This window comes from Scleropages formosus, chromosome 2, assembly GCF_900964775.1.
Source record: "Scleropages formosus chromosome 2, fSclFor1.1, whole genome shotgun sequence".
Classification (NCBI taxonomy): Eukaryota; Metazoa; Chordata; class Actinopteri; order Osteoglossiformes; family Osteoglossidae; genus Scleropages; species Scleropages formosus.
The window spans coordinates 33,736,623-33,758,650 of NC_041807.1; the positions used below are offsets into that span (position 1 = coordinate 33,736,623).

At 47.2% G+C, this 22,028-nt stretch overlaps 1 protein-coding gene across 4 annotated transcripts; it reads right to left on the minus strand.

The window, feature by feature from the left end:
* Window positions 1-31: 31 nt before the first annotated feature.
* LOC108940278 (proline-rich transmembrane protein 4) lies at window positions 32-20,097 on the minus strand. 4 transcript variants are annotated; one of them, XM_018762300.2, is made up of 4 exons: window positions 19,543-20,097; window positions 11,245-12,383; window positions 11,048-11,149; window positions 32-4,684 (listed from the first exon to the last, which is right to left on the minus strand). In XM_018762300.2, the coding sequence occupies exons 2-4, from the start codon at window positions 12,302-12,304 to the stop codon at window positions 2,682-2,684; spliced, it is 3,165 nt and encodes a 1,054-aa protein (XP_018617816.1). In that variant the 5' UTR covers window positions 12,305-12,383; window positions 19,543-20,097; the 3' UTR covers window positions 32-2,681. The 4 variants fall into 4 exon arrangements, with proteins under 4 accessions (XP_018617816.1, XP_018617817.1, XP_018617815.1 ...); XM_018762301.2 differs by lacking the exon at window positions 19,543-20,097 and adding an exon at window positions 18,900-19,325; XM_018762299.1 differs by lacking the exon at window positions 19,543-20,097 and adding an exon at window positions 18,648-18,892.
* Between the last annotated feature and the right edge of the window lie 1,931 nt (window positions 20,098-22,028).

The following is a 22,028-nucleotide window of genomic DNA, read 5'->3' on the forward strand; positions in this document are numbered from 1 at the left end:
CAAATAAAGTTAGTGACAGAGGTTTTGCGTGTTGTACATTTATTCAAAATCAAATATGAGACTTTAGCAGAAAGATAGAACTGGAGGAGAGGGAGTGGTTTCACAGATGTAAGAAACAAGGAACTTCAACAGGCAACTCCACACAATTTCAGATGATGTGAGAAAGAGGAGATGTCTGACTAGGAACACGTAATGTGCAGCCATACCCCCTGTCTGTTAAGACACACGTACGCAATAACTGGTTCTCAATCACTGATGGGACACAAATCCAATGAGTAAGGGCGAGGCAAAGAAGCAACACACAACACTTGATCTGGTAAACACGGACAACGACCAAGCCATCGTTTCAAATACTACACAAGGCAGCACTTCACGTTAAAAGGGAGGCGAGACAAAACTTCTCCAGAGTGAAAATTTGTACCGGCTCGCTTTGTCTCTGAATACTAGAATGCAAAATTCGCCAGTTACACCCAAACAGTTACCAAGGAATGTATGGGTTACACAAGTCCATACCCCCCCGCCCCACTGTGCTGAATGCTGCTGATGGAGACCTTACACCGAAGCAAAGGGGTCCTTGTGTCTGTAAGCCCAAACACACATCAACACAGCAGCTCAAAGACAACAGCAACAGGACTAACGATACAGAACGGCATGTAATCCGGAGTGACTTCAGATTGTCTTTTGTATCTATATGCACTTATACCCTTTTCAAAAAATACATCTTTTTTTTTTTTTTTTACATTATCGCCCCATTTCTTTTCATTATTACAAAATAATTCTTTTGTAAAATTATTTCTGTTGATATTTCCTTAGCTAGAAAGGGGTGGGCAGCCAGCTGGCTTTGGACACACAGAGGGTTTTCTCTTGTATCAGCCTTAGAAATTGTTTCCTTTTCTCTCTTGCTTTCCAGCTTTTTCCTCACCATATTTTCTTCTAAGTTGTCAGTCAGTGTTATTTCTAATGCTACTCGTTGCGCTCACTTAATATTTTTACACTACCCTATGTTAAGCTTTCTGAGGCAACACAGCGGGAAGGGTGCTATACAGCTATATCAAATGCACTGCTTCCTGGCTTCTCGGTCTTCCTTCCTGCATCTCTGTGAAGCTGTGCGACCTCAGTGGTCGTAAGTGCTGATATTGTATGTACACTACTTATCGCAGTCCATGACGTAGTCCAGTCCTTATAGAGTATTACGTGGCACTTTTTGGAGTGAAAGTACTCTCACGATGTCTGCCGAATGCAGTGAAAATGTACATTGTCACTGTTGTCTGCTAGTAATATCGCAATGAGTGTAAAGCATTTCATATTCCTGACATTATTGTCTGAAGCTGCCGTGAGTCTGAAAAAAACGGAAGTTTTCCGGCTTCTGGCGAGTTGTGCAACAGGAAAGGCGGGACGTGAGAATGCCTCGCTCCAGGGATGAAGCCGTGCATTAGAACAGAGGACTTGAATCACAGAGTAAATAAAAAGCCCCATTTAAAATTGAAACCTGCCGTAGCTGGTTACGCTTTATAGTCCAAAGGCTGCTCAAACAGTATTTTCCATGTTTGTCATTGGTACTTTTTCCTGCTCTTATGTGCAAATAGGAAAATGGTGCAGCACAGTTTTAACTAGTAGTGCAAAGTCACAGGACTGCTTAGAAAAAATATCAGTCCTTCTTGCTTTGAGCATTTCCTCCCTTCAGGGTTTGAGGAGCCATATGTTTTGGATGGAGGGGAAGCGATCCATGAGATGTTCACGTCACCCTCACAGACACCAAGGCACATTTCGGGGTTTCTTCTGATCACCTGTTTGCTTTAAAGTGCCATTAGGAATAAGTACAGGTGGATCCTGCCGCATGGGAGGTTGGAAAGGAAGTGTCAGCCATTGTGTATGGCACACACATGTCAAATAAAGGAAAAAACAGGTCAAAAGAAGAGATCATAAAATAAACAAACATCGTAATAGCAGAAACAAGTGTTTGAGACCTAGTACCTTAGTTAACCTTACTGTGAGATATCTATATGCTGTTACAAGCAATGTAAGTAGCCATTTATAAAGGTCTTGGAATTATCATCATCACCAGTGAAATATTAACATAGTGTACAAATAATACTGTAGAAGTATTACATATGTATCCATGTCTATTTTCATTTCTGTCAGGCCACTTATATTGCATCCAATTTTATAGTGTTCATTTTATACCAGTACCTGTAACCCTGTGGTCAAAGGTCTGGCTACATGACTATAAACTTGGCTGTTACATCATCTGCTCGTTGGCCTAGTGTGGCGTAGCTTTATCAGTGCTCTTAGCAGAATATGGACCTGAGGACAAAGCAGCTCCCTCAGGAGGGGTAACTAACCCAACAGCTACCTGGATGCGACACTGAGCCACCCTGCTTTGAATGGTCACGGTAAAAGGATTCTGGGTGCGTGATCATGGTCAGACACAAGGTCCAATAAACTAGTGGACAGTTTGGCTGGAGTTTGACAGAGTCCTTTGAGTAAAAGCACATAAAGCCCAACAGTGTAGCCATTAGGTCTAATAAAGGTACATGTAGTACTGATGTGGGAATTCACGCCAGGTCTGATGATGTACTGCACCATCGCACTCTTTACCATCACGCCTGTGTGTATCCTGTGTTACAGGACCTGCTCAACTAGAGTGAACACGGGGAAGGTGGGTGGTCGTATTCGGGAGCTCAGAGGTCAATGATTTCACTGCTCACACTGGTGGAATCCTCATGTCTGCCGACTTCCAGAAAGCTCCGCGCGGCCACATGGTTCAGGTCTGCTGCTGCCCCATCAGGCTCGGAGTCTGGGGTCAAGAAGGGCTTGGTGTCATCCCCCACTGCGGCCCGCAGCTGCACTGGGGGTCTGCAGGAGCGTAAGGAGACGGGGCAGGAAATAGAAGAGGGAACACTGGAGGCGCAGTCCCAGTCACATTCTGGGACGAGCTCATAGTTCTGGTGAGTGGGTGTCGCAGGAGCGGTGGTTTGTTTTTTGGTCACTCTACCCACCGATGGGCAGACTGTCTCTGTCCTTTCCATCTGCTCCTCTGGCTGACCACAACTCTCCGAAAGGTTGAGCTGGGGGTCGCTGCTGCGGCGCGGCCAGGAACTCAAGGGGTGACGGCGGGAGCCCGGGGTTGTTGGGGAAGGGGGGGACAGGGTCCTGAAGAGAATGCCCCCTCGCAGCAAATGCTCGCGATGCAGAGCCTCGTCGATACTGCGGCTCAAGTCGATGGGAGATGGGGGCCGCAAGTCGAAGTCATTGAGGGAAAGGATGGACTCCTTCTCAAGAGCCCACTCCTTCTGGTGGTCTAGGCTGCTGCTGAGCGAGCGCTGCGGGGGGCGCCCCAGAGACTGCAGGCGCAGGAGGGAGCCTGCAGAGCCGCCAACCTTCTGGTTCCGCCCGCGGTTGCTATCCTTCACACTACGTGAACCAGGCGGTTGGTCACGGTTGCGGATTAGGCTCTTGCTGATGTCGGCCCCTGGGCGCTCTTGGCCGGCCCAGTTGTTCGGGACCTCCCCCAACCCATTGCTCTCTGACTTCCTGCATGGTCGGCCCTGCAAGCTCTGTACAATCTTGGCCCAGCAAGGATGCCTCTGGGAGGAAGTGGACGAGGATGACTGGGATGGCAGGTCAGTCCCTGACACACCCTCTCCCAAGCCTGGGTCCTGACCCCGAGGCCTCCAGAATACCCAAGAGGCCACGAGCAGCATGAAGGAGGCCCAGGCCAACTCAAGGAGCCTTGCCCAGAACTGCACCAACCACCAAGCCCAGCTGAAGGAGCGCCAGGGGCCCAACCACCCGTAGAGCCACAGCGTAGCATGGATGTGGAGACCGCAGCACAGCACTCCCAGACACGCACACACAGCTAGGACCCTCCCCAGCACTCGGCCGGACCGCACCTCAGCCCGTGGCCCGGCCTCCTCTAGAGGGGGCGCAGGTGGCTGCTGCAGGCGAGGGAGGGCATACAGCAGGAAGCACAGGCAGAGGACTAGCCCCCAGGCTAGGGTGAGCGTCTGCAACACAGCAGGAACAGCCGGGGAAAGCGCCCCTGACAGCAGGTCTGCCGCCAGCACCACTGTACAGTTGAGCACGGCCAACACCCCAGCCAGCGGAAGGCGCTGCAGGCCGTGGGGCATCAGCATCAGGCCAGCCGCCCGTAACGCCAGCAACATCAGCGATGCCTGTGCCCACAGCAGCAGGGGCAGAGGCAGGTTGTAGAGCGCAGCAATACCAGTGTGGGGCAGGAGCTCACGGGCACCGTACGGGTCCAGGAAGAAGAGGGTGGCGCGCAGCGTGCCGGCTAATGCAAGCAGAGCATTCGCCACACCTAGGCAGCCACGATGAGGGCAGCGTAGGCCTGGGGTCAGAAGCAGCCCTAGCAGGGCCCCGGCTGCAAGCAGCAGGAAGAGCACTGCCGTACCGTAAACGTGCAGCTCCCAAGCAAAGGCCAGCGTGCGCCGCAGGTCCCCCCACAGCAGCAGAGTGCTGTTTGTAGGAGTCGGCACTAAGCAGGGGCCCTTCCCTGACACACAGGGGTCCCGAGGGCTGAGGGAGGGGGCGGGACCCGGCCGGAGGGAAGGAGCATGTCCCAGCAAGACAGACACGTTCTTCTCAAACGCTCGTCCCGCTTTCGGTCCCAGTTCACGGCCAGTTTGAAGGGGAGGAGAGAAGCTCGTGCGGGAGGTCAGCCCTGTGATGACGAGAAGAATGTGTTGAGATCGAAAGCATGACGGGGCAAGGATGTGTGCTGACAATGACCATTCAGGAAAGAGAACAGCCTACAATTAAACCAGCAAAATTATACTTGGATATAAGGTAAAGATGTTACTGATGTTTCAGGCAGACATTTAGACAACGAGAAATCATTTACATATATTTGCTAACTTTTCTCAGTAGAAAATTATAGTTGTTACAGGCGATTTACAACATTTAACAAGTCACATCTACTATTAAGCCACGGTAAACAGAGAGCAGATGGGAGAGAAGAGGTAAGAGTCTTTGAATCTGAAGGTCTTGCCTTGACTCTTGAGATAAACACAGACATTCCTTGATTTACAGATTGTATCAAATGGGCGGCACAGTGGCACAGCAAGCAGCACTACTGTCTCACAGCGGCTGGGTGCTGTGAGAGGATGCGGGTTTGAGCCCTGCTCAGTCTGTGTGGAATTTGCATGTTCTCTGTGTGGGTTTCCTCCCACAGTCCAAAGACATGCTGTTCAGGTTCACCCTCAGTATGTCAGCGACAGAGAGAGTGTGTTCTACCGATGTATGGTGGAGTGACCCAGTCTAATCAGTGTATCTAGCAGTGTAAGTCACCACGGTGAATAAGGGGTGTGGGCTGATAACACTATATAGAGTTCACTGAAAGTTACTTTGGTGAAAGGCGTCTGCTAAATAAATGTAAATGATCATCTTGGATGCGACTATAATAAACCTCTTACATGAATTTTTCTTCATGTTTATTAACATTGAGACACAATATAGTTAAACCAATTTAAAGTTAGTGAAAATAAAAATACATTGTCTCCACGATCTCCTGTTCAACAATGATTGTTGACCAATTCATCCTATGAACACTATTTTTGTTTTTACTAATTTGAAATTGTCTTGGGGGGAGGGGCGGGGGTGGTGGTGCAGCGGTGCAGCGGTGCAGCGGTGCAGCAGGCTTGGCCAGGGCTTGCTCCCTAGCAGGTCTGGGGTTCGAGTCTCACTTGGGGTGCCCTGGGACGGACTGGCATCCCATCCTGGGTGTGTCCCCTCCCGCCTTACACCGTGTGTTGCCGGGTTAGGGTCTGGTTCGCCGCATCCCCACTCGTGACAAGCAGCTTCAGACAGTGTGTGTGAAATTGGCTTTAAGTAGAAAGTGAACCTTTCTATTTAAAAAAAAAAAAAAAAAAAAACTGAACCTTTTATAAAATAAGGAGGGAGAGTGATTACTCGGTTTTGAGCATTATTTTAAACTACCACATACAGTCTTTTCACTGTGTCACCAGGGGGAGCCACTACCCCACCACTGAGAGGAACGAGTTCCTTTCATAGAACTCTTGATTTTTGATCTGTCAGTGAAAAACCAAATTCCAGAAAAGAACAATTACTGTGAACTTCTTCCTTTCTAAAAAAGGGAAAAGGCAGATGAAGCACGATAGGCATTTTTTAAAAACAAAACACTCACAACAGCATTCTGATACGTAGATTTAAATAACTCAGCTCCCAGCTGGGAAGAGCTGCTGCCTTTGGACCCAAAGGCTGCAGGTTCGATTCCCGCCTCCAGCTGTAATACCCATGAACAAAATACTTACCCCAAATCACTCCAGTAAAATTACCCAGCTGTATAAATGGATAAGTAATTGTAAGTTGCTTTGGAGAAAAGTGTCAGCTAAATGAATAAATGTACAAGCACACATTGCATGTTTAGATAAAAATTCCATTCAGGTGTTTATCTGGTTTTGGAGAGCAACAAAGGTGAGGCGTGAACAAGCAACGTTTTGACTCATATCCAACTGTTATCACTGTACATGGGAGCCCTGTATGCCATCTCGGGTCAGCTGTGCGACTGCGTGACAGTAGGCGACATCCCCACAAATGTGCTGACAGGTTCTCCTGCTCACCCACACTATCAGAGTAGGGGTAGGGTTTAAAAAACATCCACTCCTGTGTGCACCAGAGATAAGCTGCTTTATTAAAATGTCATTTAAGAATGTGACAGTGAGGTTGAGTCCCAGCAATACACATCTTCTAATGCCAAGCGCCTACTGGGCACCAAGACCACAGAAAATCAGGCTTCTTCTCCCCGATTCCCACTGTCACCTCACCTCCTACCTCTTCCGCTCTCTCGGCTACGTGTCCCGGGAGCAGTGACCAGTGACGTCAATTGTACAGAAGACAGCGACATCTCCCAGCGTGCCACGTCCAGATTTACCCTGGAGCCCTGCACGTCCCAGCGCGCGCACACTGCAAAGCTCACAGATTACTCAGCGCACAAATGCTGACTTCCTGTTACCCTACTGCACACGTTACAGTCTCCTTCAGACACTTCAACCTTACTACCTCAGCCTAAATACATTTTCTTACACGACAGTCATCAGTGACGCATGTAGAGCTTTACCTGAAGGCACTAAAAAAAGAAAATTTTGAAGTACTTTGCTATAAGTAATTATTTTAATAAAACCTGTGTGTGTGTGTGTGTGTGTGTGTGTGTGTGTGTGTGTAAATCAATTAACCTTAGCAATACACACAAAAGTAAGTCAGTGCCATTATTGCCGTAACACAAAGCAGAACAAGGTGAAGCCCGGGGGGGGGGGAATACTAGAGGCCTCTCCTACCGTAGGACTACAAGACTTTTCCAGAAATCTGTTTGAAATGAAAACCTGTGCCCAGCGTGTGGGACGCAGTGGGCCCAGAGGGAGGGGGCCAGCGAGGGGCAGAGGGTCCTGCCAGGAGGGTCTGGAACAACAATTTCCGTGAACAATGGCCACCGTGGGCTACTCCTCATTCTGAAGGATTAGAAACCCCAGGAAGCGGAGACCGCCCTGAAAACATCAACACGGCGGCTTCATTAAAGCAGGACTGCAGACCGCAGCCTTGGAAAACTAATCGCACAGAAGGCTGTTTTCTTCTACCAGAAACATCTGGTGTCACTTTTTTTCTTTTTTTTTTCTTTAAAGAAAACGTTCAATGTGTGTTTAATGATTATACAGAAATGTGATTCTACTTTTAAAAGGCTCCAGCTGGAATATTGATCTATATTTGCTCAAAAAACGATTCGCCGCTTCAGGGCCAGACTCTCACAGCAGAAATATGAGCAGGCCCAGACAGCCGGAGTGAAGATCACACAAACTATACATAAACATTAAGAAAGTCTGATTAAATGTTTAACATTTTTCATTGTATTATTACTATTGTTCGCTTAGTTCTTTGGGTTAGTAGATGATTTGTAATTTTACCGTGGAAAAACTAACGTACATTGTCATGCCAACAAAGCTGACTTCAGGCACCGCCGGTTCTGAGATCCTGTAATTCCAAGAGGCAATATTTGAAAAAAAAATTACCTTTACCATCTAGTTCTGAAGGCTCATTAACCTCTTGAACTGAAATTGAAGAGATAAGTCTAGTAATAAACACGGATATGGACGGAGACTCTAAAAAAAACTGAGCTAGTCGAGCCACTAAATAGTTCCACTAAATAATAGGTTACATACACGTAAACGTGCGAGTGCCCTATGATGAACTACATCCCATCTAAGGTATACATCTTATGTCCTGGGGATCAAGAAAAGCTACCTCTCCGTGGTGACCCCTGGGCAATGCCCCTAATGGCTAAGCGCTCTTAAAACTGATCAAACCGGTCTTACTACGCAATCTTATGCCCTGTGCTCCCAGGATGGGCTCCAGACCACCGCGACCCTGCACCAGACGAGCAGTTGTTGAAAACTGCAGGAGGAGGGGTAAAAAAAAAAAGTTGAGCATAGACACTAGAAAGAAAAAAGCGTCGCCCAGCAAATGGTGACGACGGCTACGTAGACAGGATTAACCATAAGTTGTAGCGCTGCAGGGCAAACCGCTCCTGTTCCTGTGGGAGGAACACAAGTATGGCACACAGACAGCTCAACGAGCAGCTGTCCGCTATAGCCAGAAGGCAAAAGTACCTGATTCAGAGCTCCGCTACCTGCGCTTCCTATTCAGCAGGTTTCCCGCTGTGCTTCTTTCACCAAACAGTGCTCCTGGGGTCGCTTCGTGGAGTGCTGCTGTTTGCACACTATCTATTGTTTAAGCTTTTCACACCAGCTCCACAAGTTCGACCTCTCCTTTCATCACCATCACTTTAGTCTCATGTCTGAGTCCCACAAACATATCCGGATGTGGATGGTTTGACAACAATATTGTAATAACAACCAGTGTGACTGGGAGTTTCATCGGCAAAATGGCTTTATTGTAAATAGCTGAATTGTGTGCAAAATATAATTGTGTTCAACCGCTATGGGGGACTAACGGGGAATACAAGGGGGTGATTGTGTTGGCCAGCAAAAGAGGAGAAAAGCCTGAGGGGCGCTAAGCAGGCTGGAAAGGCTAGATTGAGGTACGGGTCCTTGAGGAAAAGGGGTCTTTGGACCGAGAGCATTATTTCCTTGTGTTTGTGCCTAGACCTCTTGGTGTGTGCTGGTGTCCCAAGAAACGTTCGTAATGAACGCTGTCCATCCTTCTCAGCCCCGTCTGAACCCAGAGTGAAGCGCGCTACAACATCAGTCACCTGCTATGTTAAGTAAGCAACCTGAATGGCACTGGAAGGCAAACCTGTTGCAAGAAAGCAAAGCAAAAAAGATCAAGAAGCAGCTTGTTTCCATGTGGTACGGGAGATGTACTAGAGGAAGCTTAAAAATCAGGCTGACATTTGAGACACATCGGACAGGCGGCTGTACCACGCTCTCTCCAACTGACAAAACCGCTTGACCTCTCCATGCTCCGAAAACAATCCTCAGAAGGTCTGCCTGTGGTACGAAAACCAAACACCAAAGTAACTGGGATTTGCTGGCTACATACAGAAGGTCAACCAGAAGACGTATCATATAGCAAATTACATAAATATACACACATCCAGAAACATCCAAAACCTTCACATGCAGTCAGGCTGCACTTCGTCACTTATTGAAAATCACAATGAAACTAAGAGTGAAAAAAGGAGGGAGGAAAAGGAAAAGCTGATGAATGATGGAAAAAATATAGCAGGCAGCAGAGGAAAAAACGGACGCTGACAACTGAGAAAGACCCGTGCAGGTTCCGACAGCTCCACGGGAACGCTTGCTAGGCGCTCACCCTGAAAAAGGCGCTTTAAAGCTGGCCGTGTGAGTAATGGCACAGTCTGCGGCGACCTTTGCTTCGCTTCCAGATTCACTGCAGCCCTGGACCATTTTCCATTCTTCGTACAGTCAGAGATCTGGGGAGACTTAGTCCCGTTCCAGATGGACCACTCCGCCTTCACAGCTTGACTCACTTAGATACTGTGAGTGAACGAGCGTGCGCACACACGCCCCTTAACTGCACGGAGCCAAACATATTCCCTCACAAACTCACACACTGTCATACGCTGACCAGCATACATGTGCACACACACGTACATCACACTCACACTCGTAACCAAGATACACAAAGGACAAAGTAATAGATAGATCACGTTTTTACACACTCATATGCCCATAAACCACTCACAAATTACTCATAGACAGACAAACACATGCACACATTTCACACAAAAAAACACAAGTATTCCTGCTGCTCACCGGCCTATTACACAGTGAGAAAGAGAAAGTGAAAAGACACAAAAGGTTATTAGAAGTAGGGGGATGTGGTGGCAAGATGGGTTTTGCCAGTGCCTGCTGTGTGGCGGGTCTGGGGTTCGAGCCCCGCTTGGGGTGCCCAGTGATGGACCGGCATCCCATCATGGGTGTATGCCCCCCTGGCCTGTGTTGCCGGGCAAGGCTCCTCGGGACAAGCAGTTGTTGCCAATGGATGGATGGTTACTAGAAGCTGTATTATCATTAGGACACAAAACAGATTAATTTACATCTGCTGTCTATGAAACAAAAGTAAAAATCTGTGCTGATGACATTTCTCAGTGTGGAAAGTGACTGTTCCATATAAACTGAAGCAACTTAAAATCACAATTTCCTGTCTTCCCTTTACCTTTTCTTTCTCTCTTCTTGTACCCCCTCTGCACTAGTATGCCCTTCATTGCCCATCTGGTTTTTATTAGTGGTACAATTGTTATACATTGTCACCCTGTTCACGTCCAACTGCTCCTCTCCACCTCTTTCCATATTTCATTTTTTTAACCATTCTGTTCATCTCCAGACCTCCCATACCTACAACCCCCTGTTCCTTCCTCTCACTAACGTGAGGCTGAAACTGATGTTTTTTCATCTGGTTCCAGTCAAAAAAGCCCAACAGAATAAATCATTTTGGTGAGAAGAAACATGAGATGAAACAATAACAATGTCTGGTAACAGCTTGTAGATGTACTACATTCCAGATCCAAATTCCTTCCTCTTGCTTCTCTTACCTGTCTTAGTTGGCTGATGAGTTGTGCTAGTGGTCCCTCTAGCTTTTGTAATCCTGCCTTCTGTCACTTTGGGTCTAGTGGTTGGAGGAATCTGTGTTGTACCTAAAACACACAGAGGTCACACAGTATCTAAACATACTGGACAGTGGAAAATTGAGTAATTAAGACAGTAATGAAAACAGCTAAATAATTCTCACCGTTTCCCAAGCCACCCCCACTGATACTGGGCTGTTTTATTTTGATGCCTGCCGTGGGTGTATAAACAGCCTGAAAGTCAGGGGTGGGAGAACTTGGAACGATTGATGATGCAACAGTAGGCCACAAATGTGAACCAGTGGGTGCTTTAGCCATGGTGGTAAACGTGGTACTAGTCTGGATCTGTGCTGGAAAATTCTGCAATCTGCCACCCTTTGTCATCAGAGAGCCAGTGGACGTCTCTGTCTCACTTGCAGTCAAAATGGGCCAGTCACCTGACCCAGCCGTTGGCCAATTATCTCCTGTAGTCCTATGTGGTCCTTCAGCAACCTTGTTAAGAGTCGTGCCCTTCTCCCATATTACGGGAGCAACTGTAATGTCCGAGGACTGAGCGTGGTCTGAGCCGAGATTGGTGGCGGACATAAGAAGAGGTCCCCAAGGAGAGGTTTCCTGTGTGGGCCCTAGATCTTTTGCAGATGATGTAAATGATGGCCTGGCTTTGTCAGAGCCATCAGAGCCAGCGTGAGTTTGTACTGTTCCACTGCTGGTGCCTTCAGGGGGTAACACGGCAGGAGTGGCTGAGGTAAGTGACACATTCCACCTAGACTTGCTATCCCAGTGGCTTCCGGGGTGCGTTGGAACCAAAGTCTTCGAAGGAGAATTCACAGACACCCCTAACGAGGCACCACCCCTCTCCTGCATGTGCCTCCGAGTATGGGCAGATGGGTTGTCCAGATCTTTCCTCTCATGCACCCCTATGAGAATTCCATCTTGACTTTCCCCAGACTCTCCACTATGCTCGTGCCCACTTTCCATGGCCAGATGGTGGCCTCCAGCTCCAGCAAGCTCTTGAGTGTGACCCTCAGTGGATGCACCTGTTTGTCCTTTTGTGGGAGGTGAGGTTGCGGAATAACTAGAGGGAACGTGGGAAGAGTCAAGCGAGGTCAGTTGTGGTGTTGTGTTGGACTCATGTGAAGAGGAGGAGGTCATGAAAACGTGGCAAGGGGTTGGCTGGATCAAGGCAAGCAGCAAGGAGAGTATCAGGAGCAACGCCATGGTCATATGCCAATCCCAGGAGGCCCACTTTCACTTCCTTTGTTTCTCACTGCATTCTTTTCCAATGTGCTCGGACTCGGCGGACCTGCAGCAGCAGAACAGAGGAGGTAATATGGGCGGTTACTTCTGCAGTGGAAAACAGCAGCAGGTGCCATGGTTACATTAGGGAAGCAGATGGCATGCTTGTGTTTGCAAAGCGGGTGAAACTACGGGCTGGGCGCTAAGGCTTGCACATATATGAATGTAGGTTTTAGAGTCTGGCTTGAACTTCAACCTGTGGACACAGTTAATTGCATTACGTCACGGTAAAGACAACATCGCTGAACGAATGCGATCGTAACTTTGACAAGCACAAATGTTTGCGTACCTGGACGGGACTGGCTCCTTGATACGGAATGTTATTCTCAATAGTGCATGTGTTTCTGTATGTAAAAAAAGACCAATTCTAAATTGTAACTGAACATTGAAGCATTGATGGGGACCAGAATAAATTACGTAACATTCTGCACACAGACTGACCATACAGTTTTGAGAAGTAGTGGTGAAAAAGACACAAGTTCAGGACAGCCCAAGAATAAGAGCTGACTGAAGCAGGACAGAGCCCTTTCTGAGCCTGATAAATATTTCCTGAGACAGCACATATAAGGAACAGGTTACGTCATTCAGTGTATATGTAAAGCTTTATGTAGCTCAGTGTGCTGCAGGGTTGTGCTCATGCAATTCTATTCCTGAACTTCGTGGAAAAGAGCCTCTTTATAATTGCATGCAGATCACAAAGACGGCTTGTGGAGGCAGCCTCAGGGGACAGCGGCTGCCGAGCGAGACCCGGCGGCTCTAAATGTACGAGTGTTCGGTGCCGAGTCAGAAAGACCGTAGGCTGGCCTGTGCGGAGGGCGAGACTGCGGACACCCCAGTGGGCTGCACTGCAGAACCGTGTCGCAGGGAAGGCGGGGTGTTTGGTTACTGGGAGCTGTTTTCCACATACACACAGAGACTCTTAATCCTTTACCACACTACACATTTTTATAAACACATAACTATGATGCACATGCAGAGTGAAGATAAACTGAGGAGGATTACAGAAAACACAGTAGACTTGGAGATGGTACATGCACATCTGCACCACTGTACCAATACACATAAATTCCACAAATCAGAACATCTATATGCAAAAGGCCATTGCGATGCAGCTCTGGCTAATTCTGTATCAAGATCATTCCTACCATCCCAGGCACTGTTAGCTCAATGACATATACACCGTCTCCCATATTATGACATACCAAAATACAGAAATGAAGTCATAAATATAGGAATAAAGTCACAAATATATTAATCTACCAAGTGTAGCACCACTACAAAAAAGGAGATGCACAGATTTCAATAAGAATCCTCAGGGAGAGACAGTGACGCAGAAACAAAGTGGAAAACTGAGTTTTTTATACCTTCTGATGTAAAGAATAAATAAATAGAACATCAGCAAACTCTCAGAAAGAATGAGGCCCGAGCGATGGAGCACGGCAATTTCATGTCTGTCTTTCCTTGATTCTCACTTAATAGTTCTCATTGACTAAGGTTCAATTCAATCTACATTTTGATGGACAGCAGAGCAAAAAGGAAGCAGTTGAAATGCTGTAAAATGAAAAAACAAAGGTACACAGCGAGTCTTGCTGAAGCACGTCTTCCTTGGCCCTTTACAGAGCCCCTTCCCATACCTAACATTACGACATGCATTTCTCCAATACTCCATGAATGACTTTCTCTGCGTTTCCACATAAGCGTGGCAGACAAGGACGGCGTACACGTCAGCGCATGCACTTGTCCATGTCTGATTGATATCATATCTTTGGTTGTTGTCTTTAATTCCGTGAAACCCTTTGGCACAAAGTGTGAGTGGCAGTCATTTCTGCTTTTCTCATTCACACAGAGACGTGAGGGAAAGAGAGAAGGAGCCACTCCCAGCTCTGTGCTACATTCAGGAGTATGCATCGGGTGCCACTGGGGAAAAAAAACATTATGTCACTATTTATTCTAACATATCAAGTCACTTGGCATCAATCAGACAAAGTCAGTTGAAGCTACTGGACCATCAGTCTTTTTGTACAACATCATTTTTGGCATGTAAATCTCTTAGATCTTCTCTTTTGTTTTCTCAAACCCTCCTTTTTCCATCTTTAATTTTTCCTTAAGTAGTTTCCTGTAATTCAGTGTGTGTTATTTCCACATAACCCATATGTTAAGTGCAGACGTTTTACAGATAATGTGATAAGTACAAAGAAAAATATAAAGAAGCGTGGGATGGATTTAAAAACTTGTGCTGAGATAAGGGCAGAGGAGAGCGCATTAAATCTGGCAAGCTAACACTTGTCTGTGTGGAGCGATTACACATTTATCTGTAAGTGGGCAGGCTTTACTGCAAATGTAAGACTCGGTGGAGTAACACACTCAGCACAACTGGAGAAATACTACTCACTCCATGTGGCTCATAACACAGAAAAAAAAACATTCCTGTCTGAATCGGTTTCAGGACCTACTGAATCTGAGTCAAAAAAAGGTTAAATCAAGATATCGTGCAAGTGCTTATTCCCGGATTCTTACGTTTGAGTGTTTCCGTATGTGTGTAAGAGCTCCCGTGTGCAAGAGATTCATGTCTATCACTATAAAACGTTCCACTTGTGTGAAGTAGAGTACGCAGCATTTATTCTGTTAGGTGCACGTTTGTGTGTGAGAAAGGAGGAAGATCCACCATCAACACAGTCTAACGTGCGATTACGTCCAGCAAGCAGGCGAGAGGGCAGTTGATGGGACTATTTTTATCTTAAATCTGGCCCGCAGGGGCTCAGGACGATCTCCGCTAGCGAGGACGGGTGACTGGGCGCCGACACCATCGCTCCCCTACAATCGCTCCTTTATTCCGGAGCCAAGGAGAAACCGGGGCCTTGTTTCCCGTCTGGACAGGATTAGATCTCCGAAGTGCACCGTAAACCAAACTGCAAACCTTGTCTAAGCCCTGCCGGGTTCTCTTCCCAACATTTAACACGGCTATCACACAGTGTAATTGAAATAACACTTTCCAAATTACACTACCGCTAGTCGGAAAACATTTGCAGTCTACGTTTCAGAAGTAAAAGCAACTTTTTTCCATGTAAAAAAAATGACCCCATTCATTCTAAACGTATGTCCATTTTTACAGGTCTGACAGCTAAAGGATGACCCAGTTCACAGCACAGCTTTATTGCGAAAGCAGATGCTAGGGGAGTTTTAATTAACATGTATTCCAGGGAAAAGGGCTGTGCGCTGCCACAGAGAACTGTGTTCCTAGACCACGCTGACCAGGCAGCGGCCAGAAACCACATCATTTACTCTGGACGTAATTGGGGACCAGCGCGCAAAGATGCCCTCAAAACACAGAGGAGAACAGCCACTCAGCACAACACGGTGGTTTCCCAAGAGTTCACATGCAAAATACCAGTTCCAAAATTCATCTGGAGTTCAGGGTTTCCAAATACTAGCAAAGCCCTAATGTACGGCAAATTGAGCTATGGATCTTCCCCGGTGTCTTCACACCGAATCTGATAGGCTGCTGATATGTATGGATTTTACGGTCAAACTAATTGTGCTGTGTCTTTACCTGTGTTTTGCACTTAGAAAAAACAATATCCTATGTCACCGGAGATATTGGGCAATGTTGTTTTCTGCTCTTTGTCTTGTGTACGTACACGGTATAAACTCTGACACAATTCTCCCTGACTCTGCGTAGGTGTGTGCGAATGGGTTGATGTACCACGGCACAAATGAGCACACGCTTTGGACAGAACCATGATTATCTGGATTATAATGTCAGAGACTGTCAAGTCCTTCCAGGACCTTTGGGGAGAAGAGTGACTGGGGTGAATGAGAAAGTGTGGGTCCGTGCAAACTTGTTACAGTGTGTGACGAAGGCAGGGAGCGAGCATATTGAGACACTTTCCGTAATAAAGAAAAGAATGTCCTACTTGACGTACATTAATTAGTTCTACTGTAATGAACAGAACATGGTCTACTGCAAAAGTAGGTCTCCTGTAGTACAAGGACATTAACAGCTCTTCTCAGTTCCCATGTTTCACCCACACACACACACACACACACACACACACACACACACACACATTTTCTGAACCGCTTGTCCCATGCGGGGTCACGGGGAACCGGAGCCTAACCCGGCAACTCAGGGCGTAAGGCCGGAGGGGGAGGGGACACACCCAGGATGGGACGCCAGTCCATCGCAAGGCACCCCAAGCAGGACTCGAACCCCAGACCAACCAGAGAGCAGGACCCGGTCCAACCCACTGCGCCCCCTCTATGTTTCACCCATTTTTATCTCAAATGCCCCTTGCCACATCACATTTATGAATTTCTTTCATGCCGTTAGCAGTCAATTTTTTTTCATTAAAAAACAGTGGTGAAGGTGATGTGTAGGAGAGATGCAAAGACAAAACGAGATGACGTTAGAGGTGAGGAACGAGAAGAGCAAAGACACAGAGGAGACAAGAGAGACAAAGAAAAAGAAGAGGAGGTGATGAAGTGAGGCAGCAGGTTTTTGAAGTTACGGTGGGAGCCGGGGCCTCCTGTTTGCACCAGGGACACCCATCCACGGGAACGCAAACGCACCAAGCTGAGAGCTTGCTGTCAGAACTCCCACACACATACAGACACGCACATGCTTTCAGAGACAGGTGGGTATTACACAGACACAACGGCTGAACTGAATGCCTCTGTAGCAATCAGCTTAATCTATCACTCTTCCCAGACCCATACAGATCACAAGACTGTGCAGCTCTCCAGTAAAAGCGTTCCAGTTGAGGTCAGACATGAGGAGGGCCAGTTGAGGTTCAGCTCCTCCTGCTGCCAAAAGCACTCCCTCTCCTCCTCCTCCTCCTTTTCCACAGGCAGCTGTCTGCTTCAAGTGTCTAACTCCACCAGCTATTTTTTCCAAGCCGTGTGCCATGAAAGCATCTTGTTAAGAACTGACGTTCCTTCTGTGCTGTTTGGAGATGAAGATTTATAATGACCAGATGAGGCCAGAGACCAGCGCTTAGCCAGCCAACTCGTACAAGTGTACTGGCAGACCTACAGACGTGGCTACCGAAAATTATATGTACCACAGAGCTGAACAAAAAGCATTCCAATATGCAGAGTGACAACTTGCAGAAAAGGGAAGACTACAGAAAGAACCAAAGGACTTCTATAAGATCATTAATTTGACAGCTGTTGAATAGATGGAAAGAGACTTTACATGAATCACCATAATGCGGAATTTCCAACACTGTAATTCAGGCAAATTTCAGGGAATAAAAGCACATTATTTTGGTTACTGAGGTAAACATTGTTAATCTGCTCCTGAGAGCCATTGTTACCATATAAACCGAGAGTCCTGCGAATCTTGACTCCAAGGTTCAGCTAAAACACACTAGGTATGTTTTGGGTAAATATCTAACACGTAATTCTACAAAAAAAAAAATGTCTCCGATAATATTTATCCAAGTATCAGTCCAATGTCGAGGCCTCATTATGTCATTCCTTCACTGTGGATACTTGAAATGTATATATGTTATTCAAAATAACGAAGGAATTATTTTGGACCTGGATCATATCAATTCATCCCTCTGGATTCATAAATCCAAAGCAGAAGAAACAAAAGAAACACTGAATATGTCATGCAAATACACACACACATTTTCAGAACCGCTTGTCCCATACAGGGTCACGGGGAACCGGAGCCTAACCCGCAACTCAGGGCGTAAGGGGACACACCCAGGACGGGACGCCCCTCTGCCGCAAGGCACCCCAAGCGGGACTCGAACCCCAGACCCACCGGAGAGCAGGACCGTGGGCCAACCCACTGCGCCACCGCACCCCCGTCATGCAAATATTAAACAGAATATTACGTGGGGAAGAACATACAGATATTATTATAAGGAAGACCTACATATAAAAAAAAAACAGTAGAATGACACTTAACATCACTAGATTCTTTAATACTGAAGCAGTAAACGCTGTATTTATTTAATTCCACCTAAGAGACACTGACTCCACCGTCATACCTTTACAAAAGTGGGAATTCTCCTTTTACACACCTACTCTTTACCATAGTAAAATCCAGCTTTTTTTTCCTCGCGCAGCAGAATATATTGCTTTAGGTAAGTCTTCCTTAATACTGCAGGCAGATCCCTTAAAACATTACTAACATTTTAATTAAAAAAAAAAAAGGCTAATTCCTCGGGGAACAGCTCTGAGGTCTGCTTCCTCACACACACACACACACACACACACACACACACACACACAGAGTAACGTACGCACAAGAACTCACCATCCTCATGACAAACATGCTGCTGATTATGATGATGATGATAGTGATGATGAAGGTGCTGCTGCGCTGGCGATAAAAGCGCCTGAATCCGGACCGTCTGGATGCGCGCGCGGAACGGAACGCACGCGCGGGTGCTCACACGTACACGTGCCGACGCATACCCCCCTCTCTCACTGACACACACACACACACACACACACACGCACACACCGGACTCGCCCTGCGGCCACCTCACTGTTTTACATATATTACCGCTAACGGTGCGCGACACCAAGGCTTCGGCTTCGAACGAGCGGAGTGTTGACCGTGACGTCCATCGTCCGCGCGCGAGCCCCCGTTCCTCCTCCTCCTCCTCCTCACTCACTGCAGCGCGCGGAGCGAGAGGTTCCACTCAGCGTGAAGGACACTGGTTATTCCAGTTCTGAAAAAAGCGTCTCCTTCCCGACCGTGTGTGTGTGTGTGTGTGTGTCCGTGTGTGTAACCAGAGCTCTTACTGTGTCACCACCCGGGACGGGGTGTGTCGTGTGTGTAGAAAAAGCACGTGTGCACCCTGAGCCTGACCTGCCTGGCTGAACGGCTTAGCGCGCGGGAACCAATGAATAACACAAATTAATACCGTAATGACGATTGTGTCGTTAGCTGTCACACACACACTGGTTGGTTCTTCTCGTTGATAAAAACAAGACTTACACAGTCACGACAGTGTGACTAAAACTGCGGGAGACCAAGACGGAATGAAACTCGTTTTTATAGGACAGGACAGCCTCACAGGTGTACCTCAGCTCAGGTGTGTGTGTGTTCAGACTGTAGTTGTTTGCGCTGCTGACCATTTTCACCACCGTGTCACGTGTGTGTGTGTGTGTCCTGAGCCGGGCCCATTCGGATCGTTTCCTACCTGCAGCTCCTTCACCTCTCCGCGGGTGACAAACGCTGCTTTAAGTCGCGTCACGTTCCGTTACCGACATCGCTCGCGACCCGACCCGCTTCGCCCGGGAAAGAAGAAGCGCGCGAGCGCGGGTGGCCTCCTGCGCCGGAGCAGAGACGTCGTTATATAACGTTCGGCGCGCCGTCGATCTGGCCGCTGCGCTCGAGTGGAGGTCCAGGGTCCCGCGTGCGCGGTCAGTCACTGACTCACAGTGCAGCAGTGCGCGTGGGTTACAGTTAAAAAAAAATAATAAAATAAAAAGCAGGAGGAAGAGGGACCGCGCTTTTCAGTCCTTCCTCGCGTTCCTCCGCTTCAGATCACACTGGGGCTGATGTGTCGTCGTCGTCCCCGTATGTCCGAGCGCGAGCGGGCGCGTGATGTCACCTGGAGGGAGAATTTCTGCATTCTCAATGACACGGGAACACAATGCATCAGCAGAAGGGCCCGGGGGTGAAACTCTGGACGAAAACGAAACAGCCCAGGCTGATTCTGTGCCAGTTCTCCCATAACCTCCCCCCACCCGGTCCACACACACCCCCAGCCGCCCCCCATACAGCACGGGGTAGGTGCATCCAGGTGAGTCATCCAGACTCCATATCTCCTCTTAAAGAGACACGACACCTTTTCCCTCAGTGGATCAGTAACATGTACAGCAGTGTTTATGTTTACTCATTTAGCAGATGATTTTCTATAAAAGCCACGTACCGTGATTATTACAGTTCCTTCTGTATACATCCTCACCCACACACAGTATGCAATTTGGCATTGCCAGTTCACCTGAACAGCGTGTCTTTGGACTGTGGGAGAAAACCCACGCAAACATGAAGAGAACATTCGGAGTCCGAACAAACTAAGCAGGGGTCGAACCCACGTCTGCCGGCACGGTCTAGCTACTAGGGGATACCAGCACTAACCACTGCATCACAGTATTGCCTATTATACTACAGCTCTTTGTTCAACCTCAACATCACCTTGAACAAGAGCATAAGTGAAATAATGATACATTCATTTAGCTCACACTTTTCTCCAAAGCAAGTTACTGTGGTAAGGTTACATTTATTTACCCATTTAAACAGCTGGATAATTTTACTGAAGCAGTTTAGGATAAGTACCTTGCTCAAGGGTACTACAGTCAGAGGTGAGGATTAAACCTGCAACCTTTGGATCCAAAGGCAGCAGCACTAACCACTATGCTACCAGCTACCTCCATGACAATCCTCACAATAATAACAAAAGTGCTAATAAAAGTAATAATAAAAGTGCTCAGTTACAGCTTTTCATCTGCTCTGAATGTAATATTGACACACACTAATTGAGTTACATATGAACAGCACAACAGAAATTCCTGTTGTTACATCTCAAGAGATGTCTCAGGAATCACTTCCAAACAAAATCGATATGTGACAGAAAAAAAAATGTACTGCACAAGTTTAGATTGTATTGTGTGTGTGTGTGTGAGCGAGACAGGTGGAGAGGTAAAGAAGAAAATTGCATGACATAAGCGCAAATATAACCTGCAGTCCCATATAAAGATAAGCAATAAAAAGATTACAGTCAAGAGAACCATTCAGAGATGAAGATCCCTCCCTTTGGGTTGTGTTACACATTACTCTACTGTATTGTGCTGTGTTACACACCCGAGCACATTGTTCACCCTGGGAGTCGAGGGGATGTAGTCACTGGAATCCAGCAGTCCACTCCCAGTGCCATTAGCCTCTGGCTCTGGTCCATCGCGGCATAGACCTTGCTCTTGTACACCCTTGGTGTGCACCGCTGCCGGTCCTCCCTCACTGCAGCCGCGAGCCTGATAAAAATCCCCCACAGGAGGCCTTACTGTGACGCGGTGAAACGGGAGAGGATATCATCTCCATTACCTTTCAGTCAATGGCTGAGTTCCGCTTGGTTTGTCACAAGCTGAAGACTGCCCCGTTTCACTATCCTTGTCTCTCTCAATGGTCATTCCGCCTCTCATACACATTGTGTCATCGCATTAGCTGGCCTCTCTTGCATTTACAATTACAATACTGAATTTCAAAGACTAATTTAGAAAGAAATGGGTCCAACAGCGGTTGGTTTTCAGTGCTGGGAGGGACTCAGCAGTTCTGAGGGAGAAAAGGAACTCAATCCACCAAACTGGGGCCAAAATCAAAAATCTATAGGCATTTTACCTTGTGCGTTTTGTGAGTGGAACACATTATATCATGCTTTTCACCTTGGACAAAGGTGTCAGGTAAGTAAAGACCAATAACAACAATCTCACCTGTGAGATATGACTCATCCATCATCCCGGTGTGCTGTAATAGTAAGAAAGGTGAACATTTCATTGGAGGTTAGTGGACTGCACTGATTATGGTGCAGAATTAGATCTTCTGGCACCAACTAGGTCAGGTAGATCATGCTGGGTTTCTAGGACATGCTGTAGCTGGAAATGTGGGAAATGTCACACCCCCTTCCTT